Here is a 22,700-nt window from a genome sequence, read left to right as displayed (position 1 = left end):
AAGTCTACCACTTGCTTTACCCACGAATGAACCTATGTGATCACTCCGTTGATATTATATTCATAGGATACTACATTTTTGTTTTGTTTTGTGAAGCGCAATATTTTACATTTATGAACATTTATAGCAAGTTGCCAATCTTTCCACCTTGTTGAAATCTTATCAAGGTCTGACTGAATGTTTATGCAGCTCCTTTCAAATAATAATTCATTATAGATAACTGTACATCTGCAAAAAGCCTGATTTTACTATTAATGTTGTCTGCAAGGTCATTAATATACAATATGAACAGCTAAGGTCCCAACACACTTCACTGGGGCACGCCTGAAATTACTTCTACATCTGACGATGATTTCCATCCAAGATAACATTCGGTGTCCTCACTACCTAAAAGTCCTCAATCCAGTCACAAATTTCATTTGATACCCCACCCATTTGATTGTACTTTTGACAATAAACATAGCTGCAGTACTGAATCAAATGCCTTTCGGAAATAAAGAAACACTGCCTTGATCCAAAGCTTTCATTATGCCATGTGAGGAAAGTGTGAGTTGGGTTTCACATGGTTGATGTTTTCAAAGTCTATGCTGGTTGGAATTGAGGAGGTTATTCTGTTCAAGATACCTCATTATGTATGAGTTCAAAATATGTTCTAAGATTCTAAAACACATCAGTGTCAAAGATACTGGATGGTAGTTTCAGAATATGTTCTAAGATTCTACAACACATCTGTGTCAAGGATACTGGACGGTAGTTTTGTGGATCAGTTCTACTAACCTTCTTGTAGAGGGATGTGACCTGGGCCTTCTTCCAAGAACTGGGCATGGTTTTTTGTTCGAGTGATCTGCGATAGTTTGGAAGAGGGGCTATCTCAGCTGCAAATTCAGTATAGAATGTGACAGGGATTCCATTGAACCCTGGAGCTTTGTTCAGTTTTAACGATTTCAGCAGTTTCTCACACCACTGACACGAATACTTATTTCATTTATATTTTTAGTGATTGAAGGATTACACTGGGGCAGTTCTCTTGGGTTCTCCCTTGCAAAGGAACATTTGAAAATGGAGTTAAGCATTTCAGCTTTTGCTTTGCTACACTTAATTTCAGTTCCCGTCTCATTTGCTAGGGACTGGATACTAACTTTTGGTGCTGCTAACAGCCTTTACAAACAACCAGAATTTCTTTAGGTTCTGCGAAAGGTCACTTGACAATATTCTCCTATGGTAGTCATCAAAGGCATCATGCAGTGCTCTTTCGACATGAAATGATGCTATAAATCTGGGGCAGTACAGTGATATTCTGCTATAAGAAACAAAAATATTGGCAAAAAACATTACTTGAATTCTCTGTTAATTCCATTTTGTACTAAGAGAATGTATGGAAATTTGAAAGAAATTGCTTAACAATTATTTCATTATTTTTCAGTACCAGAAATGTTTTTCCTTTGCTTGGGTAAATATCTCGTGCAGTGTTATTCATGTGTACAGATAGTTAAAGCACTGGCAACATTATTTTTTAGTTAAATATCTGTAGAACAAGTTTTCCTTTGATAGCAGGACATATAAAATAAATAACAAAATTTTGATCAGTGATTAGAAACAGCAGCTGGCCAGAAAAAAATATTCTTGTATTGAACCGTGTACTAGCTTTGACTAAAGATGTATGATTCCAGATGGTTTTAGCTGGATTGCGTCCTGAAATTGTATTTGATATTTCCAATCGTGCTTTGGCATTTTGGAGTTACCAAATTTACATGGAAATTCTCTATCAGTCATCAGCAGCAAAGAGATCAAGAGACAAAATAACACAGCTTGAAGAATATTATGAAAGTATAGTGATAAAGCTGAAAACAGATATTCAGGCTCGTCGTAGAAAGGAAGAAGGCAAGTTTGCATTTATAGTTTTTTTTCTGGCTTTCTCTGTGAAGAAATGCTCACAAACTTCTGGCTGTTATTTGATTACAGAACTGAAGAAAGAATTAACTAAACAGACTCAAAGATCAGAAGAATTAATAGAACGACTTAATGAAATGCAAAGGCAGTTTAATTCTGTGCAAGTAAGTGCCAAGTTCTCAAACGATACAATATTCATGAAAGTGTATGTGTGTGGTGTCAATAGTAATTTACAAGTATCTGAGGAATTGTTTCCTTCTTAATTAGTCGATTTGTTGCCTTCTGTATTTTGCTGCATATTAAATACTGGATTTAGCAGCAAAATTGTAAGCATCTTGAAATCAACTCTCATTAATGAAAACTAGCATTTTACGACACTGTAAAATATCTCCAAAGAGTTGCAAATTTCTTAGAAGCTCAACATTGTGAGTGGAGAAGTTAATGAAAATATTTTTGAGAGTCAGCTTTTTCCTAAACAACAAAAGGCTAATAGGCTTAAAAAGCGCTATTTGTGGATGAAATATTCCACCTCTGAGTAGAGTGCCCTCTTCGTTGTTGATCATTTGTAAGTTAAAACTACACCCTGAATCTGGACTCAAATTTGGATATCTCTCTTTTGCTATGAGTGACTCGGTATCATGTGGTATAGGTATTCCCACTTGACTATATCAGATATTCTCCAAATTTTACATGCAAGTTTGCTAAACAACCAAAATAAGACATTCAAATTGCAAGCTCACAAAAGTTAATATTTTGTGAATATAAACCTCTGAAGTAAAGGTGATAAAAAGTCACAGTCACATTTCAAACTTTTTGTCCAAGTTTGATGTGCTGTAATTCAGTGAATAATTATTGTGAAGATACAAAACTTGATGAAATGGTTGAATAGTTCAAATTGCGCACATTCTATAAATTTTATGTCATTTTTGTGCTCCAAGTGGTAATCAGTCATCAAGTTGTTAGTTACTTTTTTACTGTGTGTAATTGTTCTAAAAAGTTGAATAACTGCCATGTTTCATTTTTTATACAAAGCATAGTGAACTTGTGCATTCATTTACCACTGCTCCAAAAAATTGAGAGACTGAAAAACATGATGCTATGAAAGAGTGATTTGCATGGGGTACTGCTGGATACTTGTAGACCTTGAGGGGAAAAAACAGTAATGTAAATTCAATATTTTATAGAGAAAAGAACATTGTTTCAATTGGTGATTGACCTAAGGTAGGATCGGATGTCTATTTTGATACACAAAGGTATAAAAGTTACTTATTTTTGCAGCAACTTCTTCTTCGTCTTCTTCTTCTTTTGTGTATGAGTCACTATGGACTAAAGTTGTTTCAGTTGTTTCGCCTTTCTTTTCTTCCACATTTCTCTCATAATTTCTTGAAGTTTCTCTCTCCTTTCTTCTGTCCAAGTATTTCCATTCTTCTTGGGGTTTTCATGGAAACCTATGGATATTGCAGTATCTTTCTGTAATTAATCCATGTACGTTCCAACTTCTTTGCACCTTAATAACTGTCCAGTCTTATTGTCAGTCTGCTGGGATTCATTCTTTTGTTTGGATGTGGACATGCAAAGCTAACCTTTCTTTCCTAATTGTGCCTGAATTTTTGAGTCTGTGTATAAAGTTCACTATTATTATGTCTTCTATATTGTGATTGCTCTTTAAGTGGTTCCAAGATTTTCTTGAGTATTTTACTTTCTGTGATTTCCAGTATTTCCATTATTATCTTTTTGTTTAGAGTCAAACATTCATCTGCAAAAAGTACTTCAGGGCTAATTGCTGTAGAGTAGTGTTGAAGTTTATCATTGAGGGGTATTGATTTCTTATTATATATAATCCTTAGTGAGGTAATATATTGTTTTCATCTTACTAACTCTTGCTGTAATGGTTTCTTCGTCCAAAATGTCTTGTTCAGTTACTTCTCCTCAATTTTTCCATATTTAGTTTTTATTATCTTGAGGGCCACTTTAATGTTCGTCATAAATTTTGCTTTCTCAAAGGAGATTTGTAAGTCTCCTTATTGAGCTTGGTTTTTTCAGCACTTCTATCAATCCATTGGCTGTTTCCGTTATGTCTGAAAAAATAGCTAGGTTGTCTGCAAATGCTACACAGTTTGTAAGTTGTCACTTTTGTAACCTAATCTCACTGATTTGGCTTTCTTCTAATAACATTCTTCATTCTCATATGTCTTGTAGAACACAGTTAAAGAGCAGCAGGGATGGACAATCACCCTGTCTGACTCCAGTTTTGATTGCAAAACTTCCAGAAATTTCTCCTATAAATTTCACTTTAGAGTCAGTGTCTTACTGTTTGCTGAATTAGAGCTGTGATTTTACTACGCAAGCCCAGTTCATGGAGAATTTCAAACTGTGACTTGATACTGCTGAGTCAAAGGCTTTCCTCAAGTCAACAAAGGTGATTATGAAATTTTTACATCTTCTTTCAAAAAACACATTTATATTCAAAAATTTGAGGGTTGAGTTCTTGTTCTGCCCTAGCTAAAAATGCTTTTGATAACCAGTAGGAGAGAAATGTCTCTAGCTGTCCACATTGGTTTCATCACCTGCTTTGTGCAATGGGTGGATCAAGATTGTCTTTCAGTCTTCAGGAATCTCTTCTGTTAGTCAGATGTATTGGATGATTTCAGTTATCTTGTTCAGGAATTTGTTGTTTGAATATTTCTCAAGTTCTGCAATTGTGGAATTCTTCTAAATGCTTTCTAGTTTTTGAGGGATTTGATGGTTTCCTTGATTTCCCCATTCTTTGGGGGATGTGAGTCCAGGTACTGAGGATATTCTCATGTAAAGTCAAATCTTGATTTAGGACTTTCATAATTTAGTAAATTTCCAAAATTCTTTGCTCAAATGCCATAGTTTTCTTTGTTGTTATGATATTTCCTCATTTTGTTCTTTAAAGCAAAGGTTTGTTGGAAAAAATTTACTTAAGCTTCTTTTGAAAGTCTAATAGACACTTCTAGTATTGTTCATTTTCAAGTCATGATCTATTGGTTTAATTAGTTTTTATCATAATTTCTCTTAATATTATTGATCAGTTTGGTTGATTGAATCTTGCCATGCTTTCCACATCCTTGTCTTTACTCCATTTTAGCCATGCATTTTGTCTTCTTATCGCTGCTTTATTACATTCCAAATTTCGCTATATATGTATTTTGATGTCAATCAAGAAAATTATTTCTTTTATTGTTTGAAGAAGAGCATGTGCGATGAACTGTTCCTGCAACGCTCGGCAAAACAACATCATACAGAGTGCGATGCCACTACCCGAATTTACTGTATTATTATTAGACCATGCTGCATCAGACTTGCGGAAAGCGGCTCTCGTTTGTAATATGTTTGAATAGACACCCTATGGTGATCCAACTACTACACGAAATTTTTGGAATAAATAATGATAATGGCTCGTACAAACTTATTTTTACGTCTACATTTGATTATTAGTAGCACTGATAATCTCTTTGAAGTGGCTGAACAAGGAGCACTTAATTCTGTATGTTTGATATTGCCTAGCAGGAGGACATTATTCATTTAAAACAATACCACAGTCTGAAATCATTTCACAATACATAAACACACATGATAAACACTTGAACTTGTTTTAGTTTAATGTAAACTACACAAATTGTAATTACTGAATTTAATGTTATTGAGCCAGCGATTTCCTTGAATGCTTAATTAAAGAACAATATAGATCTGCTTGTCAATATAGTTACTGAAAACACTAATTGAGAATCATGTTGCTCAGATGGAACTGAGTAATTTTTGACTATGGCAAAGTACTGCAGAGGCACCACATCGAGCTGGATTGTAATTAAGGTGGCACAGTACCTGGTATCTTCCATCCATTGCATGAAGCGGCATCTACTGGCAATTTCGGCATTAATTCCAACTATTTTCTCTTGTAATATAGCTATGCCGATACTCACGGACCATAACTTTACACTGATGTTGCAGCACATAGATATCACTGGATATGGGGTAATAATGAGCCAAAATATTAGCATCTGGAAAAGCTTCAAGGCCACCACAATCAGCCTGATTGCCCCATACAACAGCCAATGTCAGTCATGTACTACCTCCGAACACTGCTTGTACATCACAAGTGAAGTTCAGATGCAGTCCATGAAAAACATTTGGTCCTCCAATCAATTGCTGTTTATTAAATTGTCCAGCCAAGTCAATATCAATCGCCTTCAAACTGCGATACACAGGTACACTGTGCCGCCTTTAAATAATTGATTACACTCAGGGAATGCAATTTAAACCACAAAATTATTATTGCCTCCAACCTTTACACACTGTAGAGAACTTGGTTTGACTATTACACAAACTGATTCACAAAATATAAATGTACTGGTAATGGCATTGGTATAACAACCACTGTTCGTAATAATACTCTTGTAAGATAACTTCTAGTTCGTTGCTACCGAAGTGAGCTCACCAATGGACCTCATCAGTTATTGAGATCACAATATGCCATTGGATGGTCCCTTCACACCTTGCCATTGGCACAAGCAACTCGTCGCAATTAACACAGCATTGCACCATGCAGTGCCATGTACCTCAGAGCGGGAAACTGTACTATTTTGCCGCTCACAGCTCATCTCCGTCGAAATACTGCGTCTTACAAGCCTTAGTGTCCATTTAGCTCGTAACCATATGTTAAACGAAGTCCATATCTGTTTTCAGCTCACTTCTAAATGGTCTGTTAGCAACGTTACTGTAGCACACACCGGCAGTCACTTTTACGCCACTTGTTCTGCCTCAGAGCTTCGCCAACTTACTTCTACTGCCAATATTACGTGCCAGCCTGTACACTGTTCTCATTCTCGGGGATTCCTCCCACACCTAAACATTATTTTACATTACACCAAGTTCTCTATTTACAATTAAACATACCATAGCATTACAATATTCAATTACAGTCATTTTCATATATTAAAGTAATATTACATTTATATTTTTACTACACGTAACAATATTATTTAGTTTAATTCTTTTGTTATTTCGCTGTCAGAATGCAGCACAAGCCGGACACTGTCTCCTGCGTAGTGTTCTTTAATTTAGCTGCCACCAGGCGGAAGCACTTCCGCTTTGCCTTCGATTCTGGCCCACAGATGACATAAGCGTCCACTTCCTCTACCGTTGCACCTTGACTATGCCTGGCATTCACTAGACGGCACGTTGTCACATTACAAGAGGGAAGCGAGTCCAGGCACTGTTTCATAAGAAGATACATTTTGAACGTAGGTGTGCTTATTGAGGTAGCTAATGAAGTGGAAGAAGCCAGCCAGCAATATTACAGCACCGCTAGGCTCATGCAGAAGGTGACTGAACAAGAAAAGCTGAACAAATGAACTCGTTGCGACCTGCTGCTGTCTTTTCCGGGGTGCAGGTGCTGCTTTGGAGAAGCACTGGCAACAGACTCTCATAAATACCCCAATATCAGACCCGCAGTCTCAGATGTTCAAATGCTCATCGACATTCTCTGTACACGACCATATTGGGGTACATATGTGGAGCTGAACACCATTGTCTTAATCAGCTGTTAACTTTGAGGTGAAGACCACTGCAGTGCAAGATGTAGCATCTAGTCACCTTCCAAGGACTTTGTCTCCAATAATTGCATTTGACTGCCTGGTCTGGCAATTATATTCAGACAACTTGGCATTTTTGCACTTTTGTCTCCCCTCCCACGTTACTATCTTGTTCCGGCATGGTGGGTTGCATGTTTGAGAATGGACGTGGGGCTGTCTGGTCTCTCTGTTGCTGTACACTGGTTCCTGGGAGCCTTCATAGTCACTGAGCACTACCCAGTGCAGGCATAGTTCAACTTCGGCCTTGTTAGTTGTTATGGTTTAAACACCATCTATCCCAATGTGTTTTCAATCAAACTGGGAGGGGCAGCTTCTATCACACTTTGCTGCCAATGTGCAGTCGTCTTTGCTGGCCACATACCATGCTGCCTTACATCAGCATCTCCGCTGTTCTGCTGATGAGGAACACTGCTATTCTGAATTGCTTATGCTGTCCCCATCCATGGCTGCCTGTGTGGGGCCTCTCAACAGTGGCTGTTAATGAAAAACAGTTAGCACTTTGACCAACATTCTGTCAGAAGAACTCTTCCACTTTTGGATGTGGTCACTGCCATGTCTGTGTTGTCAGCCGCCATTCATACCATTAACAGACAGTGTGGTGAGTACAGTGGCTTTTGACTGTTGGCGTTACAGCAAATTGATGGGTTTTTCCCAGGTGTTTAATTGTGTTGGGATATGCATTGTAAGGAATATGCGTTGTAAGAAAAGTAAAACTAGATAGTGTTCTGCAATAAAAAAGTGTTAGTTTATGCTCTTTGGAATGGACAATATCTTTGTTGGTGAGCACGGAGTATGGCTCACTGTTTTTAAGTATGTAAAGTTATAGTCATGAGTAGCCGTTAATAGGGGAAGGTTATGCAGTAATTAAAAAAATGCCTTGCTAGTGATACATTTAAATGTTCCTATCGTCATTCAGTTTTGTTCTCTCGTCGTTGTTAGGTTGGGTGTAATTGTTAGAGGGTCAACCATGTCAATACCATGGGAGAGTTATCCTGGATGAAATGTTGCAAATTTTTGCAGGCCAAGTAGTGCAGCAGCAAGTACGCAGTCCAAAAATGTCTAAGCAAGTAAAGCCTATGGAAGAAGACAAAGCAAATAAAGCAGAGAAAGTAGAGGCTGCTCAAGGAAAAGAACTTAGCTTTGTGCGGTAGAGTTACTCCAAAGTATTAAGAGAAGATGCAGCTGGAGTTGGGTTGGTGGGTTAAAAATGACCCGTATGTTCTCTGGAAACAGTAGTATTAGGCTTTACAGAAGGGTTGAGAGATAAAATAAGTGACAGGAAGTCCTTTCTGAGAGTATTTGTATGGAGTGAGGCCATATATGGAAGTGAAACATGGACAATAAACAGTTTAGACAAGAAGAGAACATAAGCATTTGCAATGTGGTGTTGCAGAAGAATGCTCGAGATTAGATGGGTAGATCATGTAAATAATGAGGAGGTATTGAATAGAACTCGGGAGAAAAGAAATTTGTGGAACATCTTGACTAGTAGAAGGGATTGGTTGGTAGGACACATTCTGAGGCATCAAGGGATCACCAGTTTAGTACTGGAGGGATGCATGGAGGGTAAAAACCATAGAGGGGGACCAATAGATGAATACAGTAAACAGATTCAGAAGGCTGTAGGTCGCAGAAGTGACTTTGAGATGAAGAGGCTTGCACAGGAGAAAGTATTGTGGAGAGCTGCATCATGCCAGTCTGTGGACCGAAGACCGCAACAACAACAACTTGCACAGAAGTGGGGAATAAGAAGAAAGAAGCTAATAAGTGCTGTGAAGAGTAATAAAATTACAGAAGTTAAGGAGATGAGTTTATCAGCTCCAGTACCTTGTGAAACTGTGGACTCTGAATTAGAAGTAGTGTCAGATGAAGTAAGTGTGTGCTGTACTGAAGTAAATGAGAGTATGAGTTGCAACATGTGTGATATTAATTTATGTGTAGTATTATCTACTCTATTTGGTGATAATACATTTTGTTTGGAGGCCATGGAGCCTGGGCCAGATGTACATGGGAGTACATGTGCCAATTTTTTTGGCACCCAGGGTGTAACTCCAGATGGTAATTTTACTGTAGGTAATGTGAAGGATGTACAGGAATCTGTTGAGGGTGTTAGTCGTGATGCAAATGTTGTGGACAGTTAAGTGGTACTGACACATTTACTTCTGAAGGACATAGATTCGTCACCACCTGTGGTGGCGCAGCCTCCTCAGAAGGCAGAGGGGAGGGGGAATATGGAAGAGGAAAAATGCATCTAAGACTAATGATTGAGCCAACAAGACTGAATCCTCTCAGGAGTGTGTACCTGAGGATCAAGAGGTTTATAGCTATAAGTGGTACTGACACATTTACTTCTGAAGGACATAGATTCGTCACCACCTGTGGTGGCGCAGCCTCCTCAGAAGGCAGAGGGGAGGGGGAATATGGAAGAGGAAAAATGCATCTAAGACTAATGATTGAGCCAACAAGACTGAATCCTCTCAGGAGTGTGTACCTGAGGATCAAGAGGTTTATAGCTAGTGGCATGGATGGAGACAGCAGGTCTGATGGCAAGCAGTGCAGGAGGTAGGAGTGGCAGGTGCATGGACTAGGCATGAAATACACTGTCACCAGAGGAAATCATGAGTTAGTAATGCTGCCAGGAACTATATCTGACACAGTTTGGTGACAGCTTTACTGACATCAACGCTGTCGCTGCTAAAATGAGCCATCCTCCGAGCCAGCAGTTGCTGACCTCAGAGCCCGGTGAACTAGCAACCACCAATGCCCCTTTGCATGCTGCAATACCATATTTGTATTAAAATGAATAAAGGGCTGTTGCAAACAGGGATGTTTCAGTTCCAGTCAACACCACCTCTGCATCCTATGTTCAGGTGAGGAAGCAGCACCTTCACTTGACCTACAAATAGCAAATTCTTTTTCCACCCTGATGTCGTGTCCCAAACCCAACATTTCAGTTGTTCACAATTTTCTGGATTTTCGGTTTCCAGTTTATTGTTAGTTTCTCTTTTGTTGATGATTTTCAATCAGAGTCCTTGGGTTGGCTCTTGTCTCTTGGTATTTCTTGGGTGGAATTTTACTTTGATTTTAGATAGGTGGTGGCCAATTCTAATACATCATTTCTTATTAGCTTAATATTCTGGATTTTTTGGGAGGATTCTGTGGATATTGTAACACGATGCACAGGGTGCTCCTTTTGAACTATCCCACATTTCTAAGACCTAGGGAAAAATCTACAGTAGATGTGCTATTGAAATTGCACCATATTCTGGAGCATCTTAAAGAATTTATTTAATGATCATCAGTACACCTTTACATGTCCGTTTGTAAAATGAAGAACATGAGCCTGTAATCAGTTCCTTGCAGTGTTCTTCATAGCATGTCCTCTGCCACTGTTGCAATCACATCAGTGGTACCATGTCATAACATAGGAATATCATTCACTTTGGTCGCGTACACGTGGTCCCTCATGAATCCTCACAAGAAGAAATTCAGTGGGATAATGTCAGTAGAATATGGTGCCCAGGTACAATCCAGCAACTGGAAAATTTCATATCCAGAACTTGCGAACAACCATTGACCAATGCAGTGTAGCCCTGTCTTGTTGAAAGATGATGTTGGGTTTCAAGTCTTCTATCTGAGCATATCTTTTCTATACGGTGGGGACATAATGCACAGTGTGAGACTGCTGGAAAAACTGTGTAAAAAGAAATTACATCTGCTTAGCTCTTTAGCATTTCTAGAATGCTGCCAGGACTAGGAGGCAATTCCTCGCTTTGCTGTAGTTAAGCAGCACATCCGAACACTTGCAGTGGACAGAATTTTGAAGAGGACAAGTTATGCCATAGTGAGACAGCAAATATGGCAGACAAGATATGAACTTGTAGTTAATGCTAGAAACATGTTTGATTGTCATTAATTTCTGTCATCAACTTTGTCTCCAATTGATTCGGATTGAGTAGACATAACCAGGGCGGCACAACAGAGTGCTAGTTTGTGCCGTACAATGTCTAAGCAATGTAACAAGTTTGACCGCTTAACACACGGAGGACCTGACGTGCAGAATGATAAGTCCCACAAAACAGTACGTAATCTCTCCATATAAGAACTGGATGACGGCTCTGTGGCAGGACGGAGTAAAGGCCTTAATCTTTCACCAGTACAGGAATGTTTGCCAATTTTGGAGATTATTTGTGGAACAGAGCAGTGCATTCGGCATCTCTCACATGACACAGCTGAGGACGTCAGACTAACCACTGGCCATATACTGCCGAAAGCTAAGCCACCGAAATCAAATATTAGCCAGGAGGAACGTAACTTACGCTTATTGCTTGAGAACGAGGACTTGGTTGTCTTGCCAGCTGACAAAGGAAACGCCACTATGGTTCTGAACACTGAAGACTACCACCCGAAGGTGCTAAATGTATTAGAAAATGACGTGTACCTGAAGCAGAGTCGCAATCCGACACAGGCCATAGTCAGGAAGACAGTGAAGCTATTAAGGGAATCTGGTTTATCAGATGAAGTGGTGAAGAAATTAATGCCTCAAGCCGCCAGACCTCCAAGGCATTATGGACTATCAAAGATACATAAGGAAAGTGTTCCTCTTAGGCCCATTGTTAGTGCAATCAGCTTACCCACCTACAGACTGGCAAAACATCTTGCAGGGTTATTAGTGCCAAAACTGCTCATTGTGAACACCATGTTGTAAACTTGCAGACATTTGTTGAAACGCCCAAGAAAATGGAAATAATTCGAAACAACATAATGGTTAGTCTGGACATGGTGTCACTTTTTATGAGGGCACCAGTACAAGATAAGCTGGAATTTTTGGCCCAACAGTTTCCACCTCGAATCGTCAAGTTGTTCTAACGACATCATACTTCTTGTACTGTGACGACTATTATAAAATGAGGGATGGCCTAACAATGGGCTTGTCACTGTCTCCTGCAATGTGAATTTCTTGTCTTGCTTCCTTAAGTATGTTGATGACACCTTCCTGATATGGCCTCATGGTGAAAATGCACTGCAGCAGTCCGTGGATCACATGAATGGTGTCCACCCCAACATTAAGTTTATCATAGAGATGGAGAAAAATGGCAAGATACCATTCTTAGATGTTTATGTTGAGCAGAAGGCAGGAGGCCGGCTTGGTCATTCAGTGTACAGAAAACCTACACAAACTGATCGATATTTGAATGCCAGTAGTTTTCACCACAGTGTACATAGCAAAGCAGTCCTGAGCATGTTAATACACAGAGCCAAAGTTATTTCTGATGACGACCACCTTTAGTCTGAATTGCAGCACTTCAGGCACATGTCCAGGGAGAATGGCTATAGCAAAAGGGAAATTGCAAACACTTTCAGGTGTCACCAAAGGACACCTTGTGAATTGGCAGAAGAAGCCAAGATGGCAGCTTTCCTGCCATACTGGGGATCAATGAGCAGCAAGTTAGGACGTGTACTGCAGAGACATGGATTGAGACCAGTGCTCCAGCCCACCCCCAAGATATGACATATGTTGCACCCTGTTAAAGATGCTGTAGCTCTTCATGAGCCCAGTGTGCATGATGTCACTTGCAAGTGCAGCAGGATCTATAAAGGTTAGACAATTCGTACAGTTGTGGAGCGTTGTACTGAGCACAAGAGACATATTAAGTAAAGGGAGCTCGACAGGTCAGCCAGAGCTGAGCATTGCTTCGAAAATGGACACAAAATACAGCTTGAGAATACAAGAGTCTTGGCTCATGCATCAACGTACTGAGACTCCATTATAAAAGAGGTGGCTGAGATTAGAATGAACAGAAACAGTTTCAACAGAGACCAAAACTACACACTGAGTAGGGTGTGGGGGTGGGCTTTGGATGTGGAAAGGAAGTAATGGCAGATGCTTAACACTTGTAAGGAGGTGGAAGCAGCAGCTTCAACGTGGTGCCGGGCCCTTGTGCCACTTGACATCTCTCAGTCCCGCGGCACGCCGCAGCTGCTATGAGATGCCCAACTTGCCTTCCACATACATTTCATTTTGGCCCACTCTGATTGGTGCCAGTGACGATATTCATAGATATATAAGTGGCAAATAGTGCCAACCCCGGTAGTCAGTAGTTTTACACCTGACGATGATGGTGTAACTAGCCATTGGCTCATGAATTTTATTGGAACTGACACAGCTCAAAAACCGAGAAGATTTTATCCAGCATGGATATTATACCATTAGATGACCAGAAATCTGTTTTGGAATCAAAAATTTTGCAGCTGATGGTGAAGGCTATTATTAAATCTGGGACATTTTTCATAACCCTTTTCCCTGTGTTTCCTTTGAAAATTTTATCTCTCTCTCCCGAAAGGCATGCTCATCTGTAAATCTTGTTTTTGTACTGCTGTAACAAATATGTTATGTTTAGTGAGAACAGCTGTCATATGTTTTATATTTCCTGGTTTTCTGAAGTGTATTCATGTTAACTGTTTTGCTTGGCCTGATTTTGTTCTGCTTGTTTCCTGGAAGCTACCAATTCTTTCCAGCATGTTGTTGCAAGTTGTCCAGAATCTGATGACATGCTTGTACTACACATGGCAGCAATGTATTATTATTTATCAAGATATTTTTTCATGAATTTCACCTTCATATGCGACAACTACTGTAAAACCAGAACTCATAGGACTTTCAGGTTTCATAAACAAGCTACTATACAATAAGATCACAAAAGGAGAGTTTCGTAAATAACTTCCAGAAAAGATTATGCAACTTTAAGTGGGAGAAATTTTTTAGTGATGAAATTTTTAGATGACTTTGATTACTGCTTTGAGCAAAGGTAGTGACTCAAATGATATAAAACTTAATTGTGCACAAGGTAGGCTATTCGACCATCTTGCCAAGTTTTGCAGCTTTTCCACAATTAATCATCTCGTCACAATTAATCAGTGAAATGCAGCGATTCAAAATTGACTATAACTTTTGAGATGTCACTGCAACATTTTTGTCAGCTTTCACTTAAAGAGTCTCATACTGGTGAAGCATTAAAGTTTGTGGACTAGAAATTTTTGTATCTTCCATTGACCATTTGGCAAACTTGCACACAGAATATGAACGTTAGTCAAGTCGGGAACATCTGTAGAGCTAGACCACTTCATATGAAACCACTGCTCTTCCAATTGACACACCATAAATGGGCCCATGCTTCAACTTTTCACCATCTCTCTTTATTTTCTTTAGTTAGAAATAATGAAAGAACAGATCACTACTCTCCATACAGAGGAGATGCAGACAGGTACGACAAAAAGACTGATAATGTGTGAGTTTTCGGCCAAACTTAGACCTTCTTAAATAAAACACACACACACACACACACACACACACACACACACACACACACACACACACACACACACCTAACACTTACGCACACAAGCACAATTTGTACACACATTGCAACCGTCTCTGGCCATGGCTCCAGTGGCTAGAGACAATGGTCATGTGTGTGTGACTTGTGCTTGCATGAATGAGTACATGTTGCCTATTTTAGAAGAAGGCTGAAAGCTCACATGCTTAGCATCTTTTTGTTGTGCCTGTCTGTGACTCAACCTCTCTTCTATATGGTGAATAGCAATCTAACCTTTTCATATTGTCATCATTCCACCTTGGATTTTCCATTGTTTAATTTATTTTGTAGTTTTATTTTATGATTGAAAAATACTATTTTGGATTTTCAATTTAAATGTAATCTCTGTCTGGCTCTTATTACCTGATCGTAAATGTAACAGTTTGCAGAATAATTAGTGATGTTTCTTTTTTCCTTAATGTATCCTATTGACTCGTGTACACCTATATGCTCACATATAATAGTAAGGATATCTGACTGTTTAAACTGATTCTTATTGTGAGTGTTGTTACAATTTTTAATTACTGTTCTTATAGACTCTATTCCAGTGTTCTAGTTATTGAATAATCAAAAAAAGGATTTCATATGTAAGAAATCAGAGTACATAACGATGATCTGTAACAACAATGCCTTATTTGTTTCACACTGAGGGCAGAAGATGCCAGTGAAACTATCTTTGCTAGTGATCATGTGATGATTCCTCTTAACTGACAGCTATTAGTCATCCATAGGAGTTTGCTTTTGTTACATAATCCATTGAGTTAACATTGTGTTTCATTTGATAGTGTCATTTTCCCTCTCTAAGCTAAACTTAATGACATTGGTTTTGCTTATGTTCAAAGTTTTTTTATTTCACACCAACCAGTTGTAAATCTCATTCGGAGTTATCTAAGCTGAGTTTTATTAGTGACCACAATGTTGTTTTCATCAGCAAACATAATTATTTTCCATCTGTTGCCATCTGTGGAACAGCCCCAATATTCTTGCACTAAGGAACTTAAGTTTTAACATGATGTGATAAATGTTTTTAAAAAAATGATTACTACTTCCTATTGTAGACTGTTTTTCAGAGAACAACAAACTAAACACTGCTGGCTATACAAATCATACCTAGATCACTTTAAATAAATGTAGAATTAATAGAATAAATCTCAACTGCCCTGATTACCTTTGGCAGACAACTGACAAACTAAATATGTATGATTGATTTAGTATGCATAAGATGAGGGGAAATTAGGTGTGTAAGTGAAAAGTCTTTTGAAAAGTTGGAACCCTCATTGCAATCTGATACTTAGAATGATGCATATTGTGCAGAAAAACTTGCAGGCAACTGGAATAACTTCAAAAACACAATCTTTAGATATTTAATTGTAACTTGCCCATTTATACTTAAAAATATTCAAATCTTTGTAAGACTGGTATATGAAGTGAAACAACTGAAGGAGAAAATGTTTGCGTCTCAGAAAATACATAGAGACATTAGCTAGAAATAACTATTAAGCTTGCTGAGCAGCCTGTAAACAGGCCTTGAATACATATACCTAATAAATTATACTACATCATATACTTAACCCAAGGAACATGGAGCTGTGTAAATGAGAGACTAAGTAGAAAACCAAAGCCTGTCATTAGCAACTTCTTACAAGAATGGAGGCAGTAATTACTATAGATCTTGTGTGGTCACTAACACTTTCAATAATCATTTTGTTAATTCAGGGAACTTAGATATGTAGTGTTCAATGTAAGTTTAAATAAAGATGTGTTTCCACTAAATTAAAATTCAGATTAGTCAAGCTACTGCACAAAAAGGGTAGTTGCAACAAAGTTGAAAACTACTAATCATTTAGTTTCATTCTGACCTCAAGTAAAGTGTTATAAAAAATTATTGCACTTAGATTAGTGAATTTTCTTGTCAAAGGAAAAGTATTACAAGAAACACAATGTTGTTTTATGTGGTCTAGTACATATAATATTAATCAAATTAGACAACAAAGAAAGAGTGTTATATTTCTTCTTAGATCTATCATGTGCATTTGATATTGCTTCTTATGAAATGCAGCGTAATAAATTGGAAACTTATGATATTGAAGGGATAGCTAGAAGTCTCTTACAATCATGATTACAAGACAGGTGTCAAGTTAAACGAATTGAACACAGGGAGCATTGTTAGAGAAATCCCACTCTAGTACAGATATAGGAAAGTGTGGTTTGCCCTAGTGATCAATAGTGAGGCCGTTATTGTTGATAATATATATTAATGCTGTACCTATGGTGTGCAATAGCAAATTACTTAACTATGCAGATGATAGCCCACCCAGCTAGCCGCGCGGTCTAACGTGTTGCTTCCCGGGCGGAAAGGCGTGCCGGTCCCCCGACACGAATCCGCCCAGTACATTAGTGTCAATGTCTGGTGTGCCGGCGAGCCTGTGGATGGTTTTTAAGGTGGTTTTCCATCTATCTCGGTGAATGCGGGCTTGCTCCCCTTATTCCACCTCAGTTACACTGTGTTGGTGATTGCTGCGCAAACGCCTTTTCCAGGTACACATTCACGGTAATTACTCTCCCATACAAACATTTGGGGTTACACTCATCTGATATGAGGCATTTCCAGGGTGTCTACTGGGGGCCGAACCGCACAATAAGCCTGGGCACGGTGTGGGGCAGCAGTGGGATGGGTGGACTATTGTGACCTGTTGTGGGATTCTGAACCAATGAGGTCTACGGTGGGATGAAGCCTCTCTGTCAGTTCTGGGTCTTCGGTTTAATATGTACACACATACATACATACATACATACATGCATGCATGCAGATGGTACAACTGTTAGCTGAGGACACAATGAGAATGATCCATTGTAGTGTCTTAAATGGCTTAAGGAATTATTTAAAAACTTAAGATTAAGAAAATCAGTTTATGCAGTGGAGAACAATGTCATAAGTTCTAAATTATGATCTGAGGATGGTGTATTTTATCCTAGCATGTCCATCCTGACCTATGGAGTTGTTGAATGGGGGTGTGCTGTTACATGTTCCTCCTCCTTACCTGTTGTTGTTGTTGTGGTCTTCAGTCCTGAGACTGGTTTGATGCAGCTCTCCATGCTACTCTATCCTATGCAAGCTTTTTCATCTCCCAATACCTACTGCAACCTACATCCTTCTGAATCTGCTTAGTGTATTCATCTCTTGGTCTCCCCCTACTATTTTTACCCTCCACGCTGCCCTCCAATACTAAATTGGTGATCCCTTGATGCCTCAGAACATGTCCTACCAACCGATCCCTTCTTCTGGTCAAGTTGTGCCACAAACTTCTCTTCTCCCCAATCCTATTCAATACTTCCTCATTAGTTATGTGATCTACCCATCTAATCTTCAGCATTCTTCTGTAGCACCACATTTCGAAAGCTTCTATTCTCTTCTTGTCCAAACTATTTATCGTCCATGTTTCACTTCCATACATGGCTACACTCCATACGAATACTTTCAGAAATGACTTCCTGACACTTAAATCAATACTGGATGTTAACAAATTTCTCTTCTTCAGAAACGCTTTCCTTGCCATTGCCAGCCTACATTTTATATCCTCTCTACTTCGACCATCATCAGTTATTTTGCTCCCCAAATAGCAAAACTCCTTTACTACTTTAAGTGCCTCATTTCCTAATCTAATTCCCTCAGCATCACCCGACTTAATTAGACTACATTCCATTATCCCTGTTTTGCTTTTGTTGATATTCATCTTATATCCTCCTTTCAAGACACTGTCCATTCCATTCAACTGCTCTTCCAAGTCCTTTGCTGTCTCTGACAGAATTACAATGTCATCGGCGAACCTCAAAGTTTTTATTTCTTCTCCATGAATTTTAATACCTACTCCGAATTTTTCTTTTGTTTCCTTTACTGCTTGCTCAATATACAGATTGAACAACATCGGGGACAGGCTACAACCCTGTCTTACTCCCTTCCCAACCACTGCTTCCCTTTCATGTCCCTCGACTCTTATAACTGCCATCTGGTTTCTGTACAAATTGTAAATAGCCTTTCGCTCCCTGTATTTTACCCTTGCCACCTTTAGAATTTGAAAGAGAGTATTCCAGTCAACATTGTCAAAAGCTTTCTCTAAGTCTACAAATGCTAGAAACGTAGGTTTGCCTTTCCTTAATCTTTCTTCTAAGATAAGTCGTAAGGTCAGTATTGCCTCACGTGTTCCAGTGTTTCTACGGAATCCAAACTGATCTTCCCCGAGGTTGGCTTCTACTAGTTTTTCCATTCGTCTGTAAAGAATTCTTGTTAGTATTTTGCAGCTGTGACTTATTAAGCTGATAGTTCGGTAATTTTCACATTTGTCAACACCTGCTTTCTTTGGGATTGGAATTATTATATTCTTCTTGAAGTCTGAGGGTATTTCGCCTGTTTCATACATCTTGCTCACCAGATGGTAGAGTTTTGTCAGGACTGGCTCTCCCACGGCCGTCAGTAGTTCCAATGGAATATTGTCTACTCCGGGGGCCTTGTTTCGACTCAGGTCTTTCAGTGCTCTGTCAAACTCTTCACGCAGTATCGTATCTCCAATTTCATCTTCATCTACATCCTTTTCCATTTCCATAATATTGTCCTCAAGTACATCGCCCTTGTATAGACCCTCTATATACTCCTTCCACCTTTCTGCTTTCCCTTCTTTGCTTAGAACTGGGTTTCCATCTGAACTCTTGATATTCATACAAGTCGTTCTCTTATCTCCAAAGGTCTCTTTAATTTTCCTGTAGGCGGTATCTATCTTACCCCTAGTGAGATAGGCCTCTACATCCTTACATTTGTCCTCTAGCCATTCCTGCTTAGCCATTTTGCACTTCCTGTCGATCTCATTTTTGAGACGTTTGTATTCCTTTTTGCCTGTTTCACTTACTGCATTTTTATATTTTCTCCTGTCATCAATTAAATTCAATATTTCTTCTGTTACCCAAGGATTTCTACTAGCCCTCGTCTTTATACCTACTTGATCCTCTGCTGCCTTCACTACTTCATCCCTCAAAGCTACCCATTCTTCTTCTACTGTATTTATTTCCCCCATTCCTGTCAATTGCTCCCTTATGCTCTCCCTGAATCTCTGTACAACCTCTGGTTCTTTTAGTTTATCCAGGTCCCATCTCCTTAAATTCCCACCTTTTTGCAGTTTCTTCAGTTTTAATCTACAGGTCATAACCAATAGATTGTGGTCAGAGTCCACATCTGCCCCTGGAAATGTCTTACAATTTAAAACCTGGTTCCTAAATCTCTGTCTTACCATTATATAATCTATCTGATACCTTTTAGTATCTCCAGGGTTCTTCCATGTATACAACCTTCTTTCATGATTCTTAAACCAAGTGTTAGTTATGATTATGTTGTGCTCTGTGCAAAATTCTACCAGGCGGCTTCCTCTTTCATTTCTGTCCCCCAATCCATATTCACCTACTATGTTTCCTTCTCTCCCTTTTCCTACACTCGAATTCCAGTCACCCATGACTATTAAATTTTCGTCTCCCTTCACAATCTGAATAATTTCTTTTATTTCATCATACATTTCTTCAATTTCTTCGTCATCTGCAGAGCTAGTTGGCATATAAACTTGTACTACTGTAGTAGGTGTGGGCTTCGTATCTATCTTGGCCACAATAATGCGTTCACTATGCTGTTTGTAGTAGCTTACCCGCATTCCTATTTTCCTATTCATTATTAAACCTACTCCTGCATTACCCCTATTTGATTTTGTGTTTATAACCCTGTAGTCACCTGACCAGAAGTCTTGTTCCTCCTGCCACCGAACTTCACTAATTCCCACTATATCTAACTTCAACCTATCCATTTCCCTTTTTAAATTTTCTAACCTACCTGCCCGATTAAGGGATCTGACATTCCACGCTCCGATCCGTAGAATGCCAGTTTTCTTTCTCCTGATAACGACATCCTCCTGAGTAGTCCCCGCCCGGAGATCCGAATGGGGGACTATTTTACCTCCGGAATATTTTACCCAAGAGGACGCCATCATCATGTAATCATACAGTAAAGCTGCATGCCCTCGGGAAAAATTACGGCTGTAGTTTCCCCTTGCTTTCAGCCGTTTGCAGTACCAGCACAGCAAGGCCGTTTTGGTTATTGTTACAAGGCCATATCAGTCAATCATCCAGACTGTTGCCCTTGCAACTACTGAAAAGGCTGCTGCCCCTCTTCAGGAACCACACGTTTGTCTGGCCTCTCAACAGATACCCCTCCGTTGTGGTTGCACCTACGGTACGGCTATCTGTATCGCTGAGGCACGCAAGCCTCCCCACCAACGGCAAGGTCCATGGTTCATCATTAAAACAAATAAGAGCACATAGAATTTTCCTCAGATATTAACTGCATGAAATCTCTCTCTTTTTCTCAATATTCGATGTATATTTATAATATCCAGCCAACCACTACAGTTCCAAAGAACTGACACTGCATCTGAGTCAAACTAAGCGTAACAGAGTCAAAGACTGAAACAGTACTGAATTAAAACTGAGAAAAACAGAGAGAAACTGAGATATATGGTCAAAACCATGATAACATCTATAAATTTCTAACAGTGAATATTCTGTATTTCTTCTCTTTGTTATAAATTGAGTTAGAATTGATTTTATTATAAAGTGACACTGTTATTAACAGCCTGAATGTGATAAACAAACATTCTTGCCCCAAATTATTAACATCATAGACTTTAACAAATCTGACCTTTCTGATACAAATATGTGATCTTTTTTGTGAGTTACATATTATATTTCTTTCATAACATTTCTTATTTACTTTGTGGCTTGTCAAATATCCAGATCTATTCAATTACCATTCATTAAATATCATTTCCTTCTCATCCCATATGGTAAGTCTCCACTGACCCACGGTTCTGGGTGACTTTCCCAAAATCTCCCCCTTTTCCTAGACCTCTCCAGTCCTTTTCCTTCACTGTTCTTCATTCCCCTTCAACTGGCTTCAAAGCTTGCCTGTCACAACAGTCTTTTATGTGTGTTTTCTTCCGTTGCTTGGTGAGTAGAATTTTTATTTATCCAATTAATTAATCATTAAATATAATCATACACAACTTTATTTTTATATTAGAAATTATGGTTTTTTGTCACTTAGAATAGTGAAGTACCTAGCATTTGCATATTTTTATCTGATGTTATTAATTTTGCCAGTTACGATATATAATTATGTACTGAAACAAATCCTCTAATTATTAAACAAACGTTTCAATTATCTACTCAGAATTACATGTTAAAGTAAAAAACCTAAGAAGAAAAGCTATATGACTGGATGCTTCACTGATTTGGTGTATTGAATACTACATTATCGTCTGTCAAAGGCTGTTAAATTTCAGTTGCATTCAGGCTCATAAAAAGAGTATTCATCCTTCAAAAAATAAAAGGCAGTTAGGTTTCTGTGCAATTCAGATAAAATGAATCATGTAAAGGATTGTTCAAGAATTAAAAGATACTTACACTACACATCGATACATATTTCTAAAACTATACAACTAATTGCGGTATCCAAGCAGTACAGTAATTTAAGCAAAGATGTACATATTTATAACACTAGAGGAAATGATGATCACCTGAAGAGGCATAACATAAAAGAGATAAACAACAGCCCATATCACATCAGGATCAAATTTTTAAAACAAACTTCCGATGTATATAAAAAATTTTAAAGCAGTTCCTTCAAAGTAGGTTTGAAGAAGCATCTTCCTAATAAGTGTTTTTATAGTCTTACAGAATTCCTCTCAGGTGAAATGATTGGGATATACAGGTTGTTTCTTGCAAC

General features: G+C 38.6%; 1 protein-coding gene across 4 annotated transcripts in view; it reads left to right on the top strand.

Annotated features, from left to right (window-relative positions):
• Positions 1-22,700, top strand: part of LOC124713151 (E3 ubiquitin-protein ligase CCNB1IP1-like) — a 212,690-nt gene that overhangs the window by 112,885 nt on the left and 77,105 nt on the right. For all 4 annotated transcript variants that reach the window (XR_007005631.1, XM_047242929.1, XM_047242928.1 and 1 more), the window contains 2 exons: positions 1,671-1,881; positions 1,963-2,054. Coding sequence is in view for 3 of the 4 variants with exons in the window: in XM_047242929.1 (XP_047098885.1) it covers positions 1,671-1,881; positions 1,963-2,054 (303 nt within the window). In the remaining variant the exon portion in view is untranslated. The remainder of the gene's footprint in view (positions 1-1,670; positions 1,882-1,962; positions 2,055-22,700) is intronic.

The sequence above is a fragment of the Schistocerca piceifrons genome, chromosome 1 (assembly GCF_021461385.2).
Source record: "Schistocerca piceifrons isolate TAMUIC-IGC-003096 chromosome 1, iqSchPice1.1, whole genome shotgun sequence".
NCBI classification, from domain to species: domain Eukaryota; kingdom Metazoa; phylum Arthropoda; class Insecta; order Orthoptera; family Acrididae; genus Schistocerca; species Schistocerca piceifrons.
Note: the sequence above shows the minus strand (reverse complement) of the source record. Positions and strands in the feature narration are given on the sequence as shown.